This window comes from Copidosoma floridanum, unplaced genomic scaffold (assembly GCF_036245765.1).
Source record: "Copidosoma floridanum isolate Cflo_tuat_1 unplaced genomic scaffold, Cflo_Japanese_pri ptg000032l, whole genome shotgun sequence".
NCBI classification, from domain to species: Eukaryota; Metazoa; Arthropoda; class Insecta; order Hymenoptera; family Encyrtidae; genus Copidosoma; species Copidosoma floridanum.
Window position 1 is genome coordinate 6,619,762 of NW_028321909.1, and position 25,695 is coordinate 6,645,456.

The 25,695-nt window shown below is 38.6% G+C and overlaps 2 protein-coding genes and 1 long non-coding RNA gene across 5 annotated transcripts; 1 reads left to right on the forward strand and 2 right to left on the reverse strand.

Moving 5' to 3' along the window:
• The first annotated feature begins 1,783 nt into the window (after positions 1–1,783).
• Positions 1,784–18,673, forward strand: anne (polyamine-transporting ATPase anne boleyn). 3 transcript variants are annotated; one of them, XM_089597502.1, is made up of 12 exons: positions 1,784–2,000; positions 3,399–3,745; positions 3,824–3,875; positions 12,486–12,570; positions 12,657–12,884; positions 13,027–13,187; positions 13,423–13,784; positions 13,858–14,473; positions 14,563–15,183; positions 15,260–15,794; positions 15,871–17,311; positions 17,395–18,673. In XM_089597502.1, exons 3-12 carry the CDS (start codon positions 3,860–3,862, stop codon positions 17,662–17,664), a joined length of 4,335 nt encoding a protein of 1,444 aa, XP_089453628.1. In that variant the 5' UTR covers positions 1,784–2,000; positions 3,399–3,745; positions 3,824–3,859; the 3' UTR covers positions 17,665–18,673. The 3 variants fall into 3 exon arrangements, with proteins under 3 accessions (XP_089453628.1, XP_089453627.1, XP_014218277.2); XM_089597501.1 differs by lacking the exons at positions 1,784–2,000; positions 3,399–3,745; positions 3,824–3,875 and adding exons at positions 9,452–11,184; positions 11,565–12,310 and having other exon boundaries at positions 14,563–14,977; positions 15,014–15,183; XM_014362791.3 differs by lacking the exons at positions 1,784–2,000; positions 3,399–3,745; positions 3,824–3,875 and adding exons at positions 9,453–11,184; positions 11,565–12,310.
• On the reverse strand, positions 7,755–8,942 carry LOC106646688 (uncharacterized). The gene is made up of 4 exons (XR_016293413.1): positions 8,909–8,942; positions 8,618–8,718; positions 7,965–8,090; positions 7,755–7,884 (listed from the first exon to the last, which is right to left on the reverse strand). It is a non-coding gene; the product is annotated as an uncharacterized LOC106646688 (long non-coding RNA).
• A 2,456-nt stretch (positions 18,674–21,129) lies between the features above and the next one.
• Positions 21,130–25,008, reverse strand: LOC111643108 (apyrase). The gene is made up of 10 exons (XM_023390315.2): positions 24,485–25,008; positions 24,082–24,307; positions 23,164–23,280; positions 22,926–23,006; positions 22,650–22,851; positions 22,328–22,528; positions 22,119–22,273; positions 21,859–22,038; positions 21,619–21,755; positions 21,130–21,533 (listed from the first exon to the last, which is right to left on the reverse strand). Exons 1-10 carry the CDS (start codon positions 24,607–24,609, stop codon positions 21,293–21,295), a joined length of 1,665 nt encoding a protein of 554 aa, XP_023246083.2. The 5' UTR covers positions 24,610–25,008; the 3' UTR covers positions 21,130–21,292.
• Positions 25,009–25,695: the final 687 nt, after the last annotated feature.

The following is a 25,695-nucleotide window of genomic DNA, read 5'->3' on the forward strand; positions in this document are numbered from 1 at the left end:
GCGATTTTTGGTTTTTCGCATACATATATATATGGTACAGGAAAACGATTGTTTCTTTCGAGCGTCCAAACTTGGGTTGTACTGCAGTTGATTAGCTGTCGTTTTTGCGTGGAGTAAATAACTTAGAAGTTTATCAAAAAATGGAAAACGTGCCCAAAACAAAAAGCCGCAGGTTGAGCGAATTACCTTTCATTAACAAAAAAAAAGGTTGTACATTCGTTGTAACATTTGTTTACCGTTTTTTCGCTAATGTACGGAAGATCTGAAGTATTGTTGCGCTGAGCGAGACTATCATGTAAAAATTACCATACCACACAAATTATAAATAAAAAAAGGGCGAAGAGAAAATTGTAATTATATGTGTAAAAAAAAAAGCATACAAGTCACAACGCGGGTTGTGTGTGTATTATACGTATTGCGAATTCGGTAAAAACTAAGTCATTAATTGTACTAATCTTTAATTCATACTCAACTATTTAAGTACATGTATAACCATACAGACGCAAAGTCCGAAATCATCATCATCTTTCTCAGTGCATGATACAAAATTTTTATTTCATACCCTTTACGTACATAAAAAATTTATACAAACAAATACGTGTACTATAAATATCATATATAATATTGTATAAGTGCGCTTTAAAGGCGCACGTATGAAGATTAATATATTTCCTATAAAGAGAGAGAGCAACGAACAATAGCGTTTTTATGCATTAAAAATGTATAAAACGTGTAATACGTTATATTGTAATACCTAATTATTTAACTAACGGAACGTTAATGTTGTTTCTCAAAGAGAATCGCAACTAAACAACATTTATATACATATATTATATACGAATTAACAACGAAGAAGATTATACGTACCCATACGCGTATAACTTTGTCAAACACGTGTATGTGTGTGTGTATTGGGTGTGTGTGTGTGTGTATGTATGTATGTGTGCGCACCTACTTATGTAATATCGCGAGGGATTGATTGTTGATTATTATTTACGAAATAAACGTCGATTGAAACGTTAAGCACATATCTGTCGTATTTTTATACCCGATTCAACTAACAAAAACTTTCTTTTTTTTTTCCACTAACGACACTTTGGTTGTTCTGATAAGTTAAGCGAACCTTCAATTAACAAATTTATTACTAATATATATGATCTTCCTCATTGCATCAAGAAAATTATCTGTAAACGCGAGTCAGATCGGCTTATGAAAAATCGCAAGCGCACAACTACTGCACTTCTCGCACAAGTATCGCGCGCGTAAAACTTTCACCTCGGCAGTAACGATCCGTGGATATAATGCTAATAAATCGCATACCTCACCGACGACGAATCGCGTGTACAGTCTAAGGTATAATTATTATACATTGGCCAATAAGTGGTAATTTTCTACACTTATGCATATTTACTGTGACGAAAGAATATAATTATCTATAACACATATATAGTGTTGAAGGAGCGAAAAAACTGACATTTTGGCTAACAGTTAACGCGAGTGTGAAAACGACAAAAGTCGATTAATGTAGATACCGAGCTTCTATACATATACGTGGGGGGTCTCTCTTTAACACACGCATCAGACAAAACACGAATCTAACGTTCGAGAGATGGAAAGTGGAGGTAAGTATAGGAGGAGAAGAAAAAAAAAAGGAGGGCAGTCGTGTATAATATAATAGTAGAGTTGCCTGCGAGTACAATTCTATATACGTAATACATAATCTGTACGAAACGAGACGGGGAATCGACAGCGCCAAAGTACGAGCGCAGTTGGTCGTCGACTGTTGCCCGGGACTGTTCTCTCATTCACCGGTTTTTGATCCTTGTTTTTGCGTTATTATTCTTTACACCTGCATCTCTTTTTTCAACCGAATCGACAATTACATTCACCTGATTCTTCAAGAAATCGCGGTCGGCAATAATTAAGTAAATTGGAATGAAAGGTGCAGCACTATACTGACAAGTTATAAAGAAGCACATTTACAAGAGCAATCGTTGCTGGTAAGTACAAAGTTTCACCAGAATTTAGCAGTTACTTCGTTTCATGTCGTATCAACTCTCTGGTACATGTGGACTATGTGTGTATGCGAGAAAATGTTTACCGATTTATACATTTGGAGAGTACCACGTACACATTACCTATACTTTGTAGTATCTAGAGGTATATATTACACGCCTGACTAGTCGATAAAGTAAAAAAAATCAAGTCACACACATGCACCTAATTGACAGAGCTGTAAGAGGCGGAATGACAGCACACCTTGTATATACAGACATCATCTTCGTCCAGTTTCGAGTCGATGTACATATATTATGATAATAGAGACGCAATTACTTGACTGGAATATTTTTAAAACATCCGTGCGAGGTTATGCTACTCGGTCTACGACCTTATCTTTCTATATATGTCTATCATTGAAACATCCGATCGGTACATCGAGTTGCCGATCTGAGCTCATACGTTTAGTTGTCTCTTGTAACAGATACCTTGTACCGGTGCGAATAATATACAGTTTAAATCAAGGCAAGATTATTATTAATATACCAATCCTAATCAGACGAGACGAATTTTTTATGGACCAGCCCCCCCCCCCCAACATGTATCTCAGATGATTAATAAAGTTTTTCGCGGATCCACGATGCCACATGTTATATTGTTCGTTCAACCGAAATCATGATTCCATGTTATCCAGTCTTTTAACTCTTCATTGTGCTCGCCCACAAATTTCGCTTATCTCTTAAAATTTACCACGCATTTTTGGATAATGCGTATCATGTACATATACATGTGCATTCTATTATACATGATGATAAGTAGGTATTAGGTATCGCGTGTACGTGATGGGTGTAACTCGATTTTCAAGATTTTCAAGCCTGATATGAATCTAATTAAGTAAGTATGCGTGAATAAGCACGTATACGCTTTCTTTCTGCTGACACGTGAAACTTTCTTAAACGGAATTGGGGATAAATTACCGATTTCGTCATTAAACATTATTTGGGTCTGAGCAAGCAACGTAACCAATGTTAGTCGTAGTAGAACCACGTATTTACGAACCTTAGAATTGTTAGTATGTAAAAAAAAAAAAAAAAAAAAAAAAAAAAAAAAAAAAAAAGTAATTAAATAAATATAAAAAAATATATGACTCGGGCAAGACTTGCGTATTTACGTGCATGCGTCAAAGAAACTGGATAGGAAAAATGAAAATTTAATTGTAGGCGCGATAAGGCCAGAGGTGAAATTATTTTATTTACAATGAGGTATTATGAGTTAAAGATCAATAAAACGTACGAGTCAAAGTATATTAATTGAATATCGTGTTTTAATCCTTCAATCGCCAAAAGAAAAAGTTGGCCAACAAAATGCATTGATCCTTCCATTCTGCCTGTCACTCGCAGATCAGCGGCGGTAATCGGGGCAAGTCAAGTGACCACAACTGCTACTGCAACGATCGGGGCATATCCCCGGTGATCTGATCGACGCGGAGATCAAAGAAAGCCCAAGAGGAGAGATAAGAAGACACACGTTGCAGTTTTAGTCGTCGTCAGCGTTGCAACCGAAATGCCGGGCATCGATAGGAGCTCTCCGAACAAGACACGGCCGATCGGTGCCCGAGTCTACGACGACGGGGGACGCAACGACTGACCCGAGTCCTCGCGGTTTTTCGATTCGCGGAGAGGAATATTATTGGTCGTGCATCGCTGGTTCAGCGGACACGTGACGTGACGTGGTATACATATGCTATGTGAGTGCCCAAAGTGCCTTGGACTATCGGTGTCGTGTCGTGGTGCCATTTTTTTTTTTTTTTTTTTTCTTTCCAAAGTGATCCAACAACGGAGTGCAGCAACATATCGGCGGCATGGATGTCACGGATGGTGAGTTGTTTTGATTAATTATTGTTAGCTGTTTCGACGGAGTCGAGCGAAAGTGGGGGCAAGGTGGCATTTTCTTATCTAAACGCTGAGAGTTGCAGTGCGGTTAAACTTTCTAGTGTTTTCACAAAATAGGACTAGTAACAATTTTATCAGTACTCCCGAATGAATCTTTTTTTTTTTTTTTTTTTTTTCATACAAAAGACTGTATACTTGCAAGGATCTTTGACGTGATAATTCGGTACTTTACTCATTGGGCCAATCGTTTATAAAAAATATCAGAGAAAAAAAGACACATTTATTACCACGTTAAAATTTGAAATAACGCCTCGAGTAGATATATACTTCTTTCATGCTTTGAAAATCTATTTTGATAGCCTATATCGAATTCTCGGCTAATGAGTTTGGAATTTACAGTTGATATATAATATTCAAAGTGCTATCGACAATAGTTTAATCAAGAGCCTCAACTTTTGTACTGTGACTGCTTAAGAGAAGGTAAATTTTTTTTTTATGAAGCAAATTACAACAAGTTTTAAAGTCATAAATTGAATTTATCATGTTAGAAAAATTAGGTCGATTATCATTTGGCTCTATTATATTGTCATGTATTGGCACCTAATGGCTCGTAATAATATGCAGCAGTACGATTTTTTAATTTGTACGCGTATACTTTAGGTATAACTTTATCGTAGTTTCATCGTTTCCGGTACATAATTAATAAGAAGTTTCAAATTAATCTCAACGAGTATTGCAAAATCAAGTTACTGGTGTCGATTTTGTCATTGATAATAAAATGATTTCAATAAAACTTTAACTCTTTTTCGTGCCTTTGTTATCTGACTAAACATCAATGTTTTATCGGAGCAAACATTGGGCATCATTAGGCACCACCCCTCCGATACTTGCCGATTATAACTTACGATACGTGATAGTTATTTTATTTTATCCTCGACTATTATTTCTCTCATATTTTACTTTCTACTTTGCCGTTTAGAGTTTCGTATGTAATTTTTGTTGTTGTTGTTGTTTCTTAGTGAGTGTTAATAGCAATTTTTTTCTCATTTTAAGCAAACTGGAAATATATTAAATTTCCAACATTGGTACTAGTAACTAGGTAATAATAACTAATGATGATTATCAATTTACAAAGCTTTGAAAGCAATTATTTTGCGACATATTCACGAGATTCGCGTAACTGTATTTATCGCCAGTGGATAGTAAAACGTAAAAATAAAAGAAATTATGAGAAAACGAAATGATTTAGGGTAATTGAAAAAAAATTAATTAAAATCAATACCTGCTATACGATGTATTATTGTCTAAGACATTTGATGAATTTCTTCGTGAATACGTTGAAATCTTGATATAACGTGATATCTTATCTTGCGAAAACATGCGCACAGCACACTGGACACGAGCGGAATTTTTCGAGTCATTAACATACGACACAAAACAAAAGTATGAAATAAAAGTTCATTATTGCACGAGAAACTTTTTATTTTTAACTATAAATTACATCAAGGAAAACTCAAATATTTTGGTTTTAGTTGAAATCTTTTAACTGTTGAAATATTGTTTTTCCTCGTAGTAACGAGGAAAAAAAATTTTTTTTTTCCTTCAAAGCAAATTCATGTTGTAGGTAGGATAACAACTTTTTTACGCGGTCAGTAAATTTCATAGCAAATTAGAAAATCTTATTTCTATATTCACAAGTTGCGTATAACCACACACACTTTTTTAATGATTCAATTAAAATGCTACATTATTTATTTTGAAAAATTAACGTTAAAGTTTGATGTCGTCACAAATTTCACAAGATATGTGATTAGTAAGAGTTACTTCTCTTACTTGCCATCATACTAACACAACGAAAAACAATTCCAATAACATGTACGAAATAAAATGTTGTCATCCAATTCTATTAAAAAAAAAAGTCATACTTGTATTGAAAGCATCGTGCAAATAAATTCCTGAAAAATCGGTGACAATTCTGAATCACCGCCGATGAAAATTCATCGACGCGCAAATGTTAATCCCCGGTATCTCGAGATAAGCCCAGCGATCTTTCCCGCCTATGCGATATCTGTTGATCGGCTCCGTTGTTTCAATCGATCAATCAAAGGTGCACTGTCGCGCGTGGAACAAAAAAAAAACTGCTCGTTCAAAATTGTACCGAAAATTGCAGGTAGCCACGAAGCGCGCGACTGGGTTTTCATGCTCACAACGCGATTACGCAAAAAAACTACGACACTGCGTTTTATCGCGATGATTGTTATACGTGTACCTAACTGTTGACTAACGGGAAACGGGATCAAGGAAATGATACGCTCTTTTGACGCTCATGCGAAAATCTGCTACTAAACGATGAATGCTTTTTTTTTTTTTTTTTCAATTGTTTTATTACTGTCAAAGTGTGATTGTTTGCCTTTCGCGAAACGCTTGTACAAATTTGGGGAAGTACAATTTATTACTGAGCTAAAAAACATACATTTGTGTGTGTTATTTTAGTTATTATTGTGTCCCGTAACTTTTTGCAATACCCGATATTTGAAAACTGATGAAATATCGGGCAACCTTTCGTTTCCAAAACTCGCAATCATCAGTATAAATATATGTACGTACAGAGACGGAATTTCTTATCGTCATGACTCACGAGCGATCATCATTTTCCTCAAATATTTGGAAGAGATCTCGAAGCGAGGAACCCCCGAAACAAAATTAAAAAAAACCTTGTCCCAAACATCTCGAGATCGGATCAAAGCGCTATTATATGCTCGAAACAAAGGGACGCGATTGCCATAACGAAGCCCTCGAAAAATCTGTATATTTATGTACACGCGTGTATATCGTACATGGAACGCGTCACGCATACACGGTCCGTATGATAATAAAAAAAATTAAAAAAAAGGACTTGGGCTTGGCAGCTATTCTCGTTTTGTCGGGAGAGTCGCATTTTTTACCAAAGGATGAATCGTTGCCACAGTATATATGCGTGCAAAGTGATTTATAAGCCACGCCAAGTCGCACAACCATTATAGTACAGGGACTTTCGAGGAGATTTCTTTTTTTTTTCGTTTTGTTTCACCTTGACACAGGGAGCGCATTTTTCAAGAAAAATTCCCGTTTGACGAATTATGGCGTGTATCATTTGTAGAAGCGCGCAAGGAATCCAGACAATTTATGAGTTTCTTCTCTCTTTTCTTTTCTTCTTCAGTCGCGGCGTTTATTCGAGTACACGCAAGATGTAGCACTCTATTAAAATTCGTAAGAATTCGCAACACTCGCGATCCAAACGATACTCCTACGATAATTTTAAGAGTCAATTGAAAAAACAAAAAACTCGATGGACTATTCGATAAACGTATAATCTACACAGACGGGGGCGCGTGTGCATATACGTAACAAGCGAGAGATGACTAACCTTGCGCGGGTTGCCGAAAATAAACCGATACTATACGTTCCATTGAGAATCAAATTGCCAAGTCTATTTTAAATACAACGGTGCACGGACACACGCGCGTGTACACATCAACTACAACAGCGGGAACACAGATTATGTGTCTCGTGACGTTATATTCTCAAATAAGATGTAAGGCTGTAAAAGTATATCTATGACGTGGGACATCCACCCGATTTCTACGAACGTCCAGTGCAGCAGTGTGCAGTGGGGGGTTGAAATATTCTATACAATAACACGCCAACGCGCTCTTCAAACAAGCACTTACTTGTGAGTGTACAAAGCTGATGGTAAAATATGAGATACCCAAGCTATACATAGCTCCTAGATTTTCTGCTGAGTATATATAATCAACTGCCAACACCTTTTTGCGTTTACCGTTGCACACGTGTGTGCTCCTCGGCTACATATAACATGTATTCGAGGTATTGTGATGGAAAAATCAATCATTAACAAGTAACGTATTAATAATGCAACTATATGATTACATTTGTCTTTTTGGATACTTGAAAATAGTAGCTATTGTGCCTGGTGACGCATATGGTTGGATCGCTACCAAGGATAGGAAAAAAAAGTCCCCCCAAAGTAAGAAAAAAACTTTTCATTGCTATCGACTGTAGAAATCAACTTACATGTGTATAATATTCTGGTAAACTGAAGTTTGTCAACTGAGCTTGCGAATCGGTGTTGCTGAGTGGAAAACAATCCCAAAATCCAAACTTACGGATGAGTTGTGGAATTGTGCCGTATTTGGTCGACTTTGGAAAAAAAAAAAAATCACAAAATTAGAGAGTTATTTGGTATCACGGATAATGTTTTTGTCATCTGATATTACTTCCAATAAGATTTGTTCGAAATGTTTCATCGTGAAGTTTATTGTACGTGTTTTTAGCTTGTGAAAAAAATCAAAATAGAAAAAAATTTGATGTAACACAATATCAAGTAAACCAAATCTATTTTCACAATCTTAAAATTAGGGGATGTCCCCATTACAGCTCTCAGCATTGTAAAAAGTAAAATGAAAGTCTCTAGATGCTAAAATCCTAGCAAAGTAATTGTCTTTAGAAGTATGCGTTTTTATTCATAACCATATGAGATTGGATGTCTCTGAAATTTTTTGATAAGAAGATAAAACGAAAACTAACATATTTACGTGCGTGTGCCATGTAGTCAAAAATCGCTGTCGAAGAAAAAACGCCTCGCAAGCGTCATACGGAATATGAAACAAGCTCAGGGGTGTGCTATTGTTGTGGTTTGAATATATATGTATACAAGTACACTTTACCTCCAGGGCGCTTTGACCTTCCGACGTACTGATACTACTTGAATACATCATTATTCTTGAGTTATTGGATTAGCCACAGGATACCTCGATTCATCTAAAAGCTAAAATTATTGTTAATCATTCAATAGTTGAGTCCAAAACGGTGTGAGTGCAGTCTGCAACAACTAGCAAGCCAACTATAACAGAGGTACTGTTTTTTTTTTGAGGCAGCTATAAGCAGTCATAAAACTTTTTCCGGCATGGACATATACTATAATTATTGAATTAATTAACGTTAGTAAGTACTTATACCATATGTTTCGACACGCGCGTACTTAATCGCCGCCGATCGACATTGACATCGATGTGCACATGCAGAGAGCTCCTTTCCGCCTCGCGGCCTCGCTGCACAAGGCACAAGATTATACTAGTGGGCTATATATATATATATATATATATATATATATATATATGTATATGTATATAACCATACATCCGCATCCCCTCTGACTAGCAGACGAGTTATTTCAATCTTGTCAGAGTATATATACTAATTCATAAGTATTATATATACTTATAGAAGAAAAAGCAAACACAATTTCGGAGATAAGCATTATTTACGTATGTGCCGTACAAGGGTGCGAGCGAATATCCTCTCGCTTTTGTTATTTATATCAATATAAATGTATATATATAATAGCTCCCGCGGGAGAGAAGCAGAAGAGGAAGAGGCGTGAGCTTTTTGTGATATATATAGATATATACGTATGTTATGCCTCTAAAATATCGTCTGCTGCGCGCGCGGGTCGGAGTATTCGCGCGGATGTCGGACTGTCGGAGTGTGTTATAAAAAGTGTGCATTTGTTCTCTCTCGTTGAGCTTATAAAAGTTACCTATATACGAGTGAACTGTGCGGCATCGTCCTAAGCCGAGTACTTCCCAGTGCACGAACGTAACGAGCCCCAGGAGACAACTGATCATCCGGTGCGGTTCTGTTCTGTCCCGATATCGCGAACTTGACTCGTGCACGCTCCGCAGAGTGCAGTCAGAGATAATCTCTGGTGCAATTCAGTGTGTGGCACGCTGTCGTCCGCAGTACATGTTCAAAATAAGATAATTACCTCTACTTTAATAAGTATAATATTGGCTCTACTCTATACTGCGATATCTGATCTGCACAAGCTTGTGATTGCTCGCGAGTCTGGCTGGGTGTGTGTGTGTATAAGTGCGTGTGTCACCAAGGCCACCACGATACAGAGTCTCGTATTTCCTTGTTCTGCGAAGTGTTTTTGCACGCGCCCGTGAATCACCTCTACGTGATCACCTAGTGGATGCACAGCATTTGCATTGTGTGGATGGATATTGTTTTGCGTCCAGCAGACTTGAAAATTTGGAGCTGATATAGAAATTTGCAATTCATCGTCGTCAAAGCTTTTAGTGCCCAACGGGGGAACAAGCAGGAGAGCCTGTGTGTGCTCTGTGTGTGTTACCCATGTGCAATGTGCACCCTCCTCGCCATCTTGACGAGGTCGCCGCGTGATATTGAACGCAGAGCTTTTTTTCATTGTCACCAGCAGTAGGTGTAGCGAGAGGTTCGGCGCTTCGGGTTTTCCCTGATCCAGTTGAACGTACTAGTGTGTGATAAACTTGAGAAAGCGAGGTTGCACCCCATGTTGCAATAACAAGGAATCTGAAGATTGGTGTTGGTAAAAAATATAAACCAAATAAAGTAAAATTACAGGGAAGCAAGTGTAACGCTAGTGCGGCGTCATGCACAAAACACCAGGGGGAATGATCGAGCACGTTGTTATGGAATTTCGTGTTCTTAGAAGTCCCGCGTCGGGTATATCCGCCAAGCGAATCGTCTGAATCATCGTCATCATCATTGGAAACTCGAGAAACATCAACCAGCCGGCTGCATATTTTATAAGTACTCCTGATCGATATTTAAGTATACATTCTTCAGAATAGTTGACTTATTTCCTCAGGCTCTCTTTCTGACGCGGGTGCGAGCATCTGCTGTCCATTACCTTTTTATTTTTCTGCATCAGCAAGCTCATTGAATACTTTTTCCTCCTCCCCGCATCATTTATTTATACTTACTTAAGTGTGAACTTGGTGAATTAAAAAAAAAAAAACTAAGTAAAATATTTTGACGTTCTTGCTTTGCTGTTGACACAAGTGTCGTATAATTATATATACCTACGTATTTGCGCGTGCAGTGTATAAAATACGAGTGTGCTCCACTCTCTTTTTGATTAAGAGACAACAATAAAAAAGTTGGAGGAGAAGAGACATAAGGAACAAAGTGCGTGCAGCAGAAAGATCTGCTGAATAAGTGCTAAGTGGACCGAATCAAATCCAATTTCGTAAGTGCCGCGCCTGTGTCTTACTCTTTTTCTTTCTTTTTTTTTTTAAGTATCATACAAACTCTTTGACTCTCGCGTGCGTCAATTAGTCAGTTGGCGCGCGTTATTTGGGATACGCACTCTCATAGCTCGTAATGTATTTGAGATCTCACAGCAGCAGACTACTTGCGAGATCAACTGCAGCCTCCGAGCTTCATCTTGCTGCTCAGACAGCCAAGGGTATGCCTATACTTTGTTCTGATTAATTCTGTTTTTTTTTTTCTCTCTTTTATTGACAATTTATTTGACTTTTTGATTAATCATTAGTTACATACAATTGAGACAATAATATTTCTGTGACTCATCCGATTGGGTATTAACAAACTCTCAAACAAGAGATAACTAATAATAATCTTGGCTCATAGTTTTGGGATAAATTTAGAGTATATCGATCATTTATTTGAAAGATATTTAGTTTACTTTGATGATTATCTTTAAATGTATTTGTAAAATTGTTTATAATGATTAATTGATGTCATCGATCATTATTCATTGATGATTGTCAATGCACATACGATACCTACTGATATGAGAGTAACAGGCTTACTTTTTCCTGATAGCTGTTCATCTTCCATTGGCAAGTATCTTCCTGCTTGATCAAGACGTCTTCTTGTTGGGAGGTCTCAAGGAATCCCAAGCTTCAAGATCACAACAAGAAATGAGCAAACTCGAGAGGGACATTGTTGATTCAATCGGATGGCAAAATCTGACTGATCCTGGTGACTGACAAGACATCAGCTTCACCACAAAAGATACCAAACGATAGCACTAGCTCTTGTCAAATGCAAAGCTATTGCTGCGTATTGATCTTTGAAAGACTCGTGGAAAAAGACTCCAAAATGACGCTCACTATGTGTCGGTAGCAGATGAGTTTACTTTTTCTTGGGTTCATATTCTTGATTCAACCTCGGAGCATTTGACACATATATATATATATATGTTATACACTGAACTTTGGTGAAGATTACATACCATGTATGTGATTTGCATTTGAAGAATTACAAGCCAAAGATTAGACATTTCGTGCGTTTTTATTCTTAGCTGTTAGTTATAGATGTATGTATAGATGTATCAGTTGAATATATTGTATGTGTAAAAATAAATAATATACGGTAGTTAGGAACTGAGGAAAAAAAACAGGGCTTTAAAAAACTATAGAGAAAAAAAATCGTTGTTTTAAAAATGCCAGCTACACCAAATAAACTCTCCTTGAATTTCACCAGAAGTAATTACAGCGTTTTTGGCGTAAGAGCCAACAATGCTAATGTAGATCAGCAAAAAGAGCAAAAAACTGAGCTATTGGAGGGTAAGATTGTAAAATAAAAACTTATTCTTACTTATTTTTACTTTGCACGTGACAAAATCATAAAGTTACAAATACGTATGCCACCTTGCGCCCCTTACGTTTTTCTATTTTGTTACATGACGATTGTTAACATTTTTAAATTCAATTTTCATGGTTTTACCTCCTGTTTTTTCAGAGACTAGAGGCAACGGCCTTGTACCCTTGAAGGATGGAGTGGATTATGTTAATCCTGGTGAGGAAGATCAGATGGAAATTTATGGGTGAGTTTTCTGACAATAAACATTTGTGTCTTAAATGTGTTGATAACTAAAACTCAAGTTCGAACTTGCTGTATATTTCATATCAGGTATAAAAGAAATACAGTTTACACTGCCGCAACATGGTTCCTGATAATAATTACGGGTGGAGCATTAAGACTTTTTTTTCACTGGACTCCACGTTACATGCTCTATACCACCCACTCGAAATGTTCTCTCGAGCAAGCAGAAACGGTGCTGCTAATCGAGAAGTTTCAGGGAAAGCACACCAGCTACTACGTGAAGAAAATTAAGACTGTCTCAGCACAGGACATAAGGTATATATACATATTTTTTGATAGTATATATACTTTTTTAACGTAAAGTGTTACTTAATTTATTGATAGTAATCTTTTTAAGCAAGTGGCAAGTCTTTACTCTGTGTATTTAAACGACCGCTTTCTTGTTTGTTCGATGAAGGAAAAATTATCAGGACGAAAAAAATGCCAGCGAAAAAAATTCACCTTCCAAATTGTATGATTCGCATTCGGAGCACAGCGTTATTACGGTTGATCCAGAGCTGGATCAAGAACAAGCGCCAATGCCACTGTCATTTCATTTATCTGGTGGTCATTTCAAGGGTACGTTTGGAGATTAAAAGAAAAATTCATTTTCTATTACGTTGCACATCACAATCAGTCAAATGAATTTCACTTATTATATTGTTGAGAAAATCGTATTTTGTCGATTGCTAACTATTAACTGTTAACAAGCATTCAGATAAACGCAAAAAAAAAACCTTTTTTTCCATTGATTTTTGTGAAAAAATTTTTCATAAAAAACCAGGAATTTGGAAAACAACTTTTTTCATTGCAGAAGCGCAATCAATCGTCATGTTCACGTGCAAGAAGCTCATCTACATCTGGGACACTGACCGATGCGAATACCTGAAGCTGCGAGGTCTAGACACCGGCGTGTTGAGCTCGACTCTCCATCAGACGCCGGGTCTAAGTGCTGCCCAGCAAAGTATGCGACGCGGCATCTACGGCAACAACGAGATCGTCGTACCAGTCAAGAACTTCCTTCACCTCCTCGCTCTCGAGGTCCTTAATCCTTTCTACGTCTTCCAGATCCTCAGCTTCATCCTGTGGATATCCGATAATTATTATTACTATGCTGCTGTCATTTTGTTCATGTCTAGTTGTGGTATTGTCATGGCTGTGCTACAGACTCAAAAGGTAAGTTGAAAAATTAACCCTTCTGTTTGAATTGGTCTTGCTTTATAACTAAAAGAACATTCCGTCTTTGCAGAACCAGCGTAGACTACGATCGACAGTCTCGTCGTCAGATATGGTGACAGTATTACGTGATCGTTTGACTGGCGCCACGAGCACTATTCCATCCAAATACCTAGTGGTGGGTGACACACTTGTAATACCGTCGCACGGTTGTGTGATGCCGTGCGATGCTGTCCTCCTCACGGGTAATTGCATCCTCAACGAGTCTATGCTGACGGGTGAATCGGTACCAGTCACCAAGACTCCCATGCCTGCAACCAACGATGTTATCTACGAGAGCAAGGAGCACGCAAGGCACACTCTGTACTGCGGTACCAAGATTCTACAAACGCGTTATTTTGGCAACGAGAAGGTACTGGCCGTAGTTATTCGTACTGGTTACAACACAAGCAAGGGTGGCCTTGTTCGTTCCATCATGTATCCACCGCCGGTTGACTTCAAGTTCGAGCAGGACTCGTACAAATTTGTCATACTTCTCGCTATTGTTGCCAGCATCGGAGTCGTCCACACTGTCATTACGAAAATTTCGCGAGGCGCCTCAGCAATGGACATTATTGTCAAAGCTCTTGATCTTTATACAATCGTCGTTCCACCGGCTCTTCCAGCCGCTATGACCATTGGAAGATTAGGTGATTAATTTTTGTACCCCAATTATTATTCTTTTATAACTATAAAAATCATTTGAAAAAAAAAAACTAATTTATATATTTTCCAATAGTGGCCCAACATCGACTGGAAAAAAGCAGAATCTACTGCACAAGTCCCAGAGCTATTAATGTTTCCGGGTCAATTGATTGCGTTTGTTTTGATAAAACTGGCACTTTAACGGAAGATGGATTGGACATGTGGGGCGTAGTCACGGTCTGCACGACAAAATTCCAATTACCAATCAAAGACATGACTATTCTCCCGCTAAACGAGGTTCTCATAGGAATGGTCACTTGTCACTCAATCACCATCATCGACGGTCAGTTGGTAGGCGATCCATTGGATTTGAAGATGTTTGAGTCCACGGGATGGATACTGGAGGAACCCAATGTCTCGGACACGTCAAAATTTTCCATGTTATTCCCCACGATTGTTAGACCACCAGACTCTGCAGTTTACCAACAACCATCGCACATAAATGACGAGCTTGGCGCAGACGTCACTGAAAATTTGACGGCAAGTACAGAATTAACCGATGATGGAGTGGTGATTGGCATTGTCAGACAGTTTCCGTTCACCTCGAGCCTACAGCGTATGAGTGTTATCATCAGGACACTCGGTGCTGACCACTACGATCTTTACTGCAAGGGCAGCCCTGAAATGATCCTAAGTCTTTCAAATCCAGATTCGAGTGAGTATTCAATTTTGTCTCTCGCTTGACATAAATTTTTCATCTCGAATGAAATTTTTTTTTTTTATCATTGCAGTCCCGCACGATTTTAACAATATTTTGCAAGAATACACCTCCGAGGGCTATCGTGTGATTGCTCTAGCGCACAAATCGCTTAAGAAACTGTCCTATGCCAAAGTACAACGCATAACCCGAGAAGTTGCGGAAACCGAGCTGAACTTCCTAGGGTTCGTGATTCTGGAGAACCGATTGAAGCCGGAAACTATGCCGGTGATTGCAGCATTGAACGAAGCGGCAATCAAAGTGGTCATGGTGACGGGTGACAATATACTTACAGCTTTGTCGGTTGCCCGTGATTGCGATATAGTTAAGCCTGGTGTGCCAGTTATTGCTGTGACTGCAGTCACGCAGCAAAATCAAACCCAACCCAGCATATACTACACGCGAAGTGAATCTCAGGGCAGTCAGAGTAATTCTTCGCCGATCATTGCCGGGCCTGAAGGCGACTTTAGCGAGATCACCGACATCAATAGTATTGTTAGTCTAGAGACCATTGAAAGTGGCTTTGCTAATCATCGGACAGATTCTGGCCTTAATTATTTATCCGATAAGTGAGTCTTTTTTTTATTTACGGTGGTATGTAGTTTAAAATTTGTTTTCATTTAAAAAACGTATTTATACTTCTAGTATTCAACGCAATGGTAAAGGAAAAGGTGTCAAGAAGAACGATTACGTGTTTGCTTTAACTGGAAAAACGTGGGCATTGATAAAGCAATATTATCCTGAGTTAATACCAAACATAGTGACTCGTGGAACTATTTTCGCAAGAATGTCACCGGACCAAAAGCAACAGCTGGTGCAAGAACTACAAGCTCTCGGTTATTACGTGGCGATGGTTGGTGACGGTGCCAACGACTGCGGTGCTTTGAAAGCTGCTCACACGGGTATTTCGCTATCAGACACGGAATCCTCAGTTGCTTCGCCGTTTACAAGCCGAGACACGAACATTTCTTGCGTATTGACAGTGGTACGTGAGGGCCGAGCCGCCCTTGTCACCTCGTTCGGCATTTTCAAGTACATGGCTGGCTACTCGCTCATCCAATTTATCTCGGTGAAGCTGCTCTACCAGATCGAGTCGAACCTCACGGACTACGAGTTTCTTTACATCGATCTATTCATCATTTCGATCTTTGCCTTTTTCTTTGGTAAGACCAAGGCATACGAGGGACCCCTACACAAAACACCACCTGAAAATAGCTTGATTAGCCTTACGCCGGTACTCAGTTTGTTCTCCCAAATCTTACTCGTCGCCGTGTTTCAGTACTTGAGCTTGTGGAACTTGCGCCAAATGCAATGGTTTCGGCCCTTTGAGCCGCCCGAAAATAAAGACCTCGTTGGCTGTCACGAGAATTACACCGTGTTCATCGTTAGCTCGATTCAGTACATTATTATTGCCGTTGTGTTTTCCAAGGGTCGTCCTTACAGAAAAGCTATTTGGACGAATTACGGACTCTTGGCTTCATTCATATTGCTGAGTGCATTTTCGACTTACTTGGCCCTCGGGCCGTTCGAGTTTCTTCGAAATCAGTTTGAGTTAGAGTTACCCGATGACACGAACTTTAGGCTGTATCTTCTAGCTTACGGAGTGGTCAACTTTGTACTGGCGATGTTCATAGAGTATTTCTTTATCGAATACCTGGTGTTTACAAAATTGAGAAAGAAGTTGCACAACATTGAAAAGTCGCCCCAGAAATTCCGTCTATTCGAAAGAGATATGGCCAATAGAATCGACTGGCCACCACTATCCCCCGAACCATTACCGGAGGCTGCACCTGACTTGCTAATTCGGCAGAATCCAGTTACGGAAATCAAAATCGAAAAGCGTGTATCCGAGAGCGTGCCCTCGGATTACGCAGTAATTGGGTCTACCGAACACCAGTGGTCCAACAGCCAACGAGGAAGCCCACCGGACTGCTTGCTGCCTTTCAGAAATGTAGATCGTTTTGGTGGATCAACGCGCGAGGTACCACTCAATCCGCGCATGTTGTACGATGAAAGAAGAAATACCGTGTCCATGCAGACAGTGCTTAATTACTGCGATGAAAACAGCCAGAAAATCGATAAACTGGTAAGTCAAGCCCAAAGAAGTAAAATTTATGAATGACTGTTTGTGATATCTAGTAACAACTTTTATTTTACTCTGTTTTTCAGAATTCAAACGCTAATAATCTTGCAAACAATTCGACAAAACCAAGACTGAGCTCAGAGTCAGCGCGAGAAATAGACAGAGGCGAGAAGGTCAAAAGAGTGAAAGAGACAAATCCAATCGCGACACTTCCCAGGCATTCGGCTGCCGTGAACGCAATCGGTGGCGAGGAGAGAAACCTTAGGAATGGCTCAGCAGGAAGTTTCAGGTCTGTTAACGATAATAAATCAATTGCCACTCAGAGCGTACTGGAACTCGATGTCTTACCGTCTTGAGATTCAACCACATATCAGACGGTAGCGAACTTTTTTTTCTCGCAGATGATAATTTTCGCAGGTTAACGAGTCAATTCGCAATATTTTTTTATCATTTAGTTAATGCTCCGAGATGCTGTTGGATTCAAGCGAGATAGTTACTTAAGTAATGTTTTTATATTGGCAGTGCAATAGTTAACGCCATGATAAAAGTAAAGTGCATTTTGTGCTTATCGCGATTCCGATTTAATTATACATACTTTAGGTGAATTCTAGAATGTTAATGATTTATTTTTTTATAACGTACATGTTAATCAAATGAATGCATGCGATTTATTATGATTATTTTTTTTTTTATAAGAGTTTTAAAAGCGATCTATTTACGCAGCTTTTACTTTATTAGCGTATTGTTGGGTTAAATGATTTTTCTTGTGCAAATAAGGAGACAATGGAATTGTATTCAAAACAAAACGTAACAGAAGTTTGTTTGGAAACATTTACATGCTCTTTTTTTATATATTGCGATTATACAGCTGTACACAGATTTTTATCCGTAACAATATTTTATTACGTCCTTTACATCGGTATAATGTTTCGTAGTATTAAACGATACATAAAAAATGTTAAGTTGATGATTCGTATGAAAATTTAGTTGATGTGTAGCTGATTTGTTATATTAACAACTTGGTGGTAAATTAGGATAACTGTTATCTGAATTTACTAGATTTAGAAAATGTAACTTAGTAAAAGTGAACTAAGTAAGGTTAAAATGTGTAATCAATTGACGATTTGTCTGTTTATTTGTTTTAATCGAATCGTGAAATAAAATAAATTGAATTTTTAAATTTATATACGATAATTCTGTTTCAATGAATTTGAGTTTCTTTGTTATAGGTAAAAATTGTTTGCCGATTTAGGTAACAAAAATAATCAATTAATGATGTAAGTAATTAAAATGCGGATTTATACGGTGAAATAACAAGTTATTGAACTACAAAATTCTTCAGTCTTTGATAAAAAAAAAAAATAAAAAAAATGTTATATCGCGATGAAAAAAAAAATTTGTTGATCAAATGAAATTTTTCGAAATCTAGAGTCTGTGCTGAAAAAGCCTTGAAATTTCGTACTTATTGAAGAAAATAAACGATGACGACGTACATATCGATAACGAATTTTTCGACTTCGACCCCCTATTACCCGTGTCAAATCTTTTAAATAATCATACAGATAAAAAGTATTATTCTATGCATAAGATGAAAAACCAGTAATAATATGAGGCTCCATGTTGTGTTATGTATAGAGGCGTGTGATATAGTATGATCACACTTTGTATTGTTATTAATTAAATGAAATGGAATTGTACAATAAAATATTGAATTATAAAAACAAAGTCTACATACGTCTTGTTTTTTTTTGTTTTTCGATTTATTTTTCTCCTTTTTCGTCCATACAAATAGTCACAGTTCTATAAATAGATCAATCAATGTCAAATTATTTTTATTTCGACTAACTAATAATAATAATAATACACATATAGTTTACTTAGTCATCCAACTAATATTGCTACTTTAATCTCATGAGCTTACAGTAATAATAATAATAATATCATGGCAGTGTATGAGATAATATTGGTTTTGGCTTAATAATAATAATAATAATAATTAAAGTAAAAAAAAATAAGAAAAAAAAGTTATTGATGTAACTTATTCCGTAAGGACTAGGTGAAATTCTCTTTGAATTTAGTATTTGTTTGCGTCCCACCTCCGATCGGCTCACATAAGCTCCGAAAATTCACAGAGAAATAATATTTGGTCTCTAATGATTCAATCATGCGAATGAAAAAAAAAAAAAACATTACTTTTCTCATCCATCCCGGCACTCGCATGTAAATGTACATAATACACGTACGAATTTTATGACTAGCAGATGCAATAAGAGCGAGGCCCCCCTCGGACACACGCCTACACCGGTAAAAATAACCATCGTCAAGTACGCGGGGCAAAGAAAAAGAAGAGAGCACATCAAGAATCAGCGGTCGCGGTGGGAGGAGGAGCCCTGTAGACGAGGTTGCTGCCCCGAAACATGGCCTCGAGCACGAGTCTCTGGTCGAATTTCCTGCCCGTGGCCTCCATGGCCTCGACGTACCGGCAATAGGTGAACCAAGCCGAGTTCGGGTCCGGCCTGTTGAGTCGCAAGTGATCGACCGCAGCGTCCGGCGCCAGCTGGGACGAGGAAGCGACACGTCCGGATGCCGTCGTCTCCGATGGCGCTCCGCCCAGCCAAAAGTCGTCTCGCTCTGGGATCATTGCGATGACTTTTTTTTTTTTCCCCTCCGATTGGCTCCTCCGCACTTATCTGTTTAAAAGTCGGGCGGGTTAGTTTGGCGTTCGATTAGATATCACTGGTTTGTTTTAATTTACATCCAACTGTTCTTCGTCGCTCGGAATGAAAATTTGAGGGCAACCGTCAACTAATTGAGAAAATAATTAAATACGGCCAAGTACCGAAGAACAATTCACAAGAGCAGCCAATATTGTATTTTCAAAGTAAATTTTTAAGGGTTGCGATGATTCATGGAACCATCTTACATGTATATACATATACACAATATACCCGCATGTGTACGAGCGCGCACATTCCAATGTAATCGGGAGAAGAAAAAAAAAAAATGTATTTTCTCATGAATCGAATTTTACAAAATTTGTTCGATCGATGAATCAGCTCCGGAAATTTAAATGTATACTTAGCAACATGCCTATGCGAGTGATCGGCGCACCCTCGTTGAAGGTCCAAGCACGCTTAAAAACAATGGGAAAAATTTTCCCAAAACTGTTAAATATACGGAGGGGAAAAAAAAAATAACAACAACGGAGACGACGACGACTAGCACACGACACAGCGTCGATCAGCCTGGGGGGGTAGGCGTACAAAAACAGACTGTCGCGGGCGACCCTACGGGCGAACGAGAGCGAAACCCCCTCCGGACAGAGAAAAAGCGTTTGGCCCCAACTCTCTGTACAAATGTATTTATGTGTATACGTACTGGTACGCGCGCGTGTGCCGCACACGTAACGGGGCAGCCGGCATTTGGAAACCATATGGGGCGAGAGAGGAGCCCCTCTTTTTTCACGGCGCGCCCCATTGTGTGTGGTGTATACGTATATATATATATATACAAACTTCTGTCTTACTCCACCGTCTTTATTATACATATACACGTACCCACCATGTGCCTATATGTACGAGAGGCTCTCCCCCTTGTTTCGCTCTCTTTTTTATTGCCCTTACGTGCATGCGGTGCGATCGAACTCAGCTGTTCCGTCTCTGCAACACCAAAAGAGCTTTAATATCCCATGCGTGTAGTTGTCACTTCCTGTGCGTGCACTTATGGGTACTATACCCTATACCTCGCTGCAGCTGTAAAACTCTTAAACATTTACTTGACCAAAGAAATTTAAATTAACGGCTTTGATTCATATGGCACCTATGTGGTTTATTGATTTCATCGATGCATATTTTATTTCTTGCCAATCATGTTTCGATGCGTTACAATTTTTTACAAAAATTCATCCATTTTTATTATTTATCACGTTAATAGAGACAACAACGATAATCACATCTTTTAATTGGCCTATGGTTATATATATCTCTAACCGCAGCACTTGCCGAGTAACACAACTCTTTGCTCAAGTTCGTATTTAAAGGGCGTGATGGCTTTAATGTAATCCACGATTTGCGGTACATCGAGACCGCCGAACTGATGATTACGATGTTTCTTGAATATGGTTGTCATGTTGTCGCCTCGGTTCATCACGAAAGACGGCACGATCACCCGGTACCATTTTTCATGCATCAGATCTCCGAATTTCGGCTCCGCGCAATCTTGGCATCTAACGAAAAAAAAAAAAAAAAATCACATCTCAGTAGTTGACGATTTGTTAACTCAAACTGTAGGGTTGTTTCACGTAAACCCACCTGACTTTGACGTCTACGATACGAGAGTAGGCAGGTTGGCTGACGTTGTACACGACTCTAACACCGGCCCAATGAAGGAAACCAGCTCCGCTGAAAATTTTTTCGGTGTAACTGCGCGACACGGATTCTTCTAGCGTCTGAAAACCAACGAAATATTTTACCACAAGTACGCACATTCGGAATAAGAAAAAAAAAAAAAAAAAATTTAGAGCAGAGCGATGATCCATGTATAATACTTACAGTGCGGAGATCCTCGCCCTTCAGTTCGACTACGTCCCACGTGTTGTCGAACGGCTGCACAGTAGCTACGTCACCATAAGTAATCAGACCAGGTGATATGCTATTTCTTATGCCCCCAGCGTTCATGCAGCTGATGGCGGCGTACGTCCAATAATTTGGATTATCTGATTTATTGACATACTGGAAATCCACACGTTCATTCATATATTTTTTCCATACGTTACTAAAATAATATTGATTAAAAAAAAAAAGATGCTCACCGCATGAACCATAGCGTCTGTTATCAGATTGGCCATGTTACATTCGCCGATACGGCAAGTGGCGTTCAAGTAGCCAATTGTCACGCCCACCTCGACTTGACTCATTGCGTCTATAGTTTCCTGCCACGGTTTCAGTTCTTCAAGAAATTCGGAATCTGCCGGACAATTTTAAATGTCACATGTATACTTGTACGTTAAAACTGTCGTACCTTGTTCGATCGTCGTGTCCAATAAAATTGGATTTCCTTCCCAGTCGGCGACTTCGCCTCGCGAGTCGAACCACACCGTCAAGTTCCCCAAATACTTTGTGAAAGCCGCCGCTTGAACTATCAGTACCGTCCGGTTTGTTCGATTCTGCTTGACAACAACCGGATACTCGTCTATTGGATGGTCAATAAATGGTGGCTGACCTACAAAAAATTCAGGTATATGGGGCACAGTTTAGTTTTGACAACACATGTCATTAAATTACGTATTGTGCAATTATAAACGACCAACTTTTTTTTTCTACGAGTAATTCATGTATCTTACCAGTGTACAAAAACGTGTGGCTGTGACCGCCAACGATGACGTCGATATCCGGGCAATTGGCAGCGATTTTTCGGTCCACGTCCAGGCCGCAGTGGCTCAAAACTATGATTATGTCGACCCCCTTGGCCTTCAGTCTCGTGGCTTCGGCATTCACCGACTCGATTTCGTCCAGAAACTTCAACTTCTCGGTATTGGACAGAGTCTGAAATGAAAAACGTTGTTTCCGTTTGACTCGATTGATTTCATTAGTTAAAAAATGCGCGAATCATCGCTTACGTTGGTGCTCTGTATAATCACGCCAATTACACCGATTCTTCGATTTCCCCTCGTGATAATCGTGCTGTTCTTGTAGTAATTCTGGAACATTACAAGCATTTTTATCTGATTGTTCTTTTTATTTTCTTATTTAACGAACCATCGTTGCCGATGAAAAATTGTGCCTCTCAAAAAACAAGTTAGTAGCTAATAATAGATTGCTATGATTTATTATTTAGAATTGGAGGTATGCGTTTACTTGGATTGTTGGTTCTAGGCTGTCATCTATGTTTGCCACAACAATTGGTGCATTAGCTCGTTTCAGGAAGGGGACAAGTCCCGCGATACCATCGTCAAAGTCGTGATTTCCGATTGTCTGTAAACAGCGGAAAGAGGGAGTTGTTAATTTGCACAATATTTTTCCTCGTTACTGTTTATCCTCTTGTCGTTTACTATGAGGTTATTAAATAATTTCTTACTCCACGCAAATACTCCTTACAGTATGGAAATTTACATGGAATTTACATATAACAGCGGCACCGACGCTGTGGGGCAAATTCTAATTAAGCGAATTTATTCCGAAATATAAAACGCTAGGTGTTCCAAATGTCGTATTGATAACGGATCGACTAACGGTTTTTTTACGAAGCATAGACCATGTAAATATATTTTTTAAGTTTATATATAATAATTACTTTATATGAATCATCAAATGAATAATGTGTTTAACCAAAATTATTCGAATTTCAATAATTTACACGGTGAGTTTACACATCAATGTACTGTAAATAATCTCTCCAACGATGTACAAGATGTACCTTTGCTACAATTTAATTAAAGTAAAGTGTATTAAAATTAAATACATTGCGCGTAAAATGGTGCAATTATTTATATTTTATGTGCGATGGTTAATTTTTTGTTCAAAAACCGTCAAAAATGTTTCATCGAAACTTTTACATTAAAATAATTTAAAACACAAGCTATTAAGACGAAAAATTATTATTATTATCGATAGATGCGTGGATATAAATTCTAATAAGATCAGTGCGATGATAAATAAAGTCTCGCGGTAGAGTAAATTCCAAGTAAATTTGATCAATTTTTATACATTTTCGCGTATCAACAAACAACCAATGAATAATAATTAACGCGTTTTTCCTACATTAGATACACTTACCATAGCATCGTGGGGCAATTTATTTAAAAAGTGAACGCTTGCGTTCCAACGATAAACGTTGTGCCAGAGCGTGCCTTGGTAATTATCCCCGGCGTTGAGAAAAATAGCGTTGGGCCGTTCATTCAACAGTTGTTGGCTGGCCGTTAACACACGCGCGAGACCGCCGACACACTTGGACTCGTGTCCCTTGTGGCAGGTGCTAGACGTTGCGCTGGTCTCTACAAATCTATGTTTGGACGAATTTTCTTTTCACATAATACACAATTCACTCAAGACCAAGGCTTACATTGCCGAGTGTGCTTATCGTGCGTTTTTACCGATCAAAAGTAATCGCATCAGTTTACCGTGTTTTGTGCACGATGGACAATTAATTTAAACCAAAAAAAAAAAAAAAATGGCTTACCTTGCGTGAAAATCGTTGATATGTATGATGGATAGCTCGAAGTGTTCATGCTGCCTAGCCGCGAACGCGTGGCAGCCACGGAAAACAACAGCGCAAGTAAACAAAAGTCCCAACTTCCAGGACATGACGAGTCACGCGACAGGACAACTACAATAGAATATAAAGAAAATCACGAGCAAAATAATGGTAATGAACAATCGCCGAGTTCGCTGTGTTAGAATCTAATACCGATTTTTTTTTTTCGCGATCGGTTCTCCCCGATTCTTGACAATAAAGGTTTCAACACGAACACAATGATCTTATCGATCGTTTATCTATATCACAGAGATAAAGGTGTTCGCGTATGACAAGAAGGTGTCTCCCATATATTTTGAAACTAAACCAACCGAGCACAAGTACACGCGATACTGCTTTTATCAATATTAATAATACAACATGCAAATAATATAGGTAATCTTATCGCTTTGCAGATACCAGACGGAAAATTGTCTCGTTGATCTGCTAAACCGTGATGAAGTGACAGATACGTCCTATAAGAATTGGTCTGGCCAACTGTTGTTTCTTTGGCGGAAAAGGTGCTGCTCGATACACCGCAATAAAGTCGTACTCGCTGCCGAATCTCGTTCGCGGCAAATGAAAGTTAGGACACTCGAGAAACTTATTCCAAGGCCTTTGAAAACTAATGAGCCTGTTTTTCCGTTTTATTAGTTTGCCTCGTCGAAGGACTGTTTCATACAGCCGTGCATCGGATGGCATTCACGCATCGACTGTCACGAGTAACTTTTTTACGTATACACAGATTCGAACGGATTTCATTACGTAAGAAAATGCTTACTTTTAGACAATTTTGTTCATTTCCTCAATATTGGAGGTATCAAAAATTGTATTACAATTGTCCCTCGCTCGTTTTATCGACATCCAACACACATGTGCTACTACATAAATACCGAACTTTGTTGAATGTACTGCAACTCATTAACAAACTGACGTTTACACTGTAATTGAGTGTTACGTCGGGGCGCGACAGGGGTCATTTTCTCGGAACTTTGGCCTTGACGAGTTAACGTCCAATGGCTGGGACGTTTTTCTGTTTTTAAGATCACGAATGTGCCTAATCCCGAAGGAAAGAATCGGGCTCCCTGAAAACAGCGTAAGGCCACCCGTTTTAGGAGTAGGTGCGAAAATCGTCTGGGGGGGGGGGAACCAGAACA

What these genes read in the sequence shown, in the direction of transcription:
- anne (XM_014362791.3), top strand. Translation starts at nt 12,187, where the DNA reads ATGCCAGCTACACCAAATAAACTCTCCTTGAATTTCACCAGAAGTAAT. An exon ending in TCTTTCAAATCCAGATTCGA is followed by an intron (nt 15,184 to 15,259) that starts GTGAGTATTCAA and finishes TTATCATTGCAG; the next exon opens with TCCCGCACGATTTTAACAAT. An exon ending in CTTAATTATTTATCCGATAA is followed by an intron (nt 15,795 to 15,870) that starts GTGAGTCTTTTT and finishes TTATACTTCTAG; the next exon opens with TATTCAACGCAATGGTAAAG.
- LOC111643108 (XM_023390315.2), bottom strand. Translation starts at nt 24,609, where the DNA reads ATGTCCTGGAAGTTGGGACTTTTGTTTACTTGCGCTGTTGTTTTCCGT. An exon ending in AATTGCCCCACGATGCTATG is followed by an intron (nt 23,281 to 24,081) that starts GTAAGTGTATCT and finishes CGCTGTTTACAG; the next exon opens with ACAATCGGAAATCACGACTT. An exon ending in TGATTATACAGAGCACCAAC is followed by an intron (nt 22,852 to 22,925) that starts GTAAGCGATGAT and finishes TTTTCATTTCAG; the next exon opens with ACTCTGTCCAATACCGAGAA.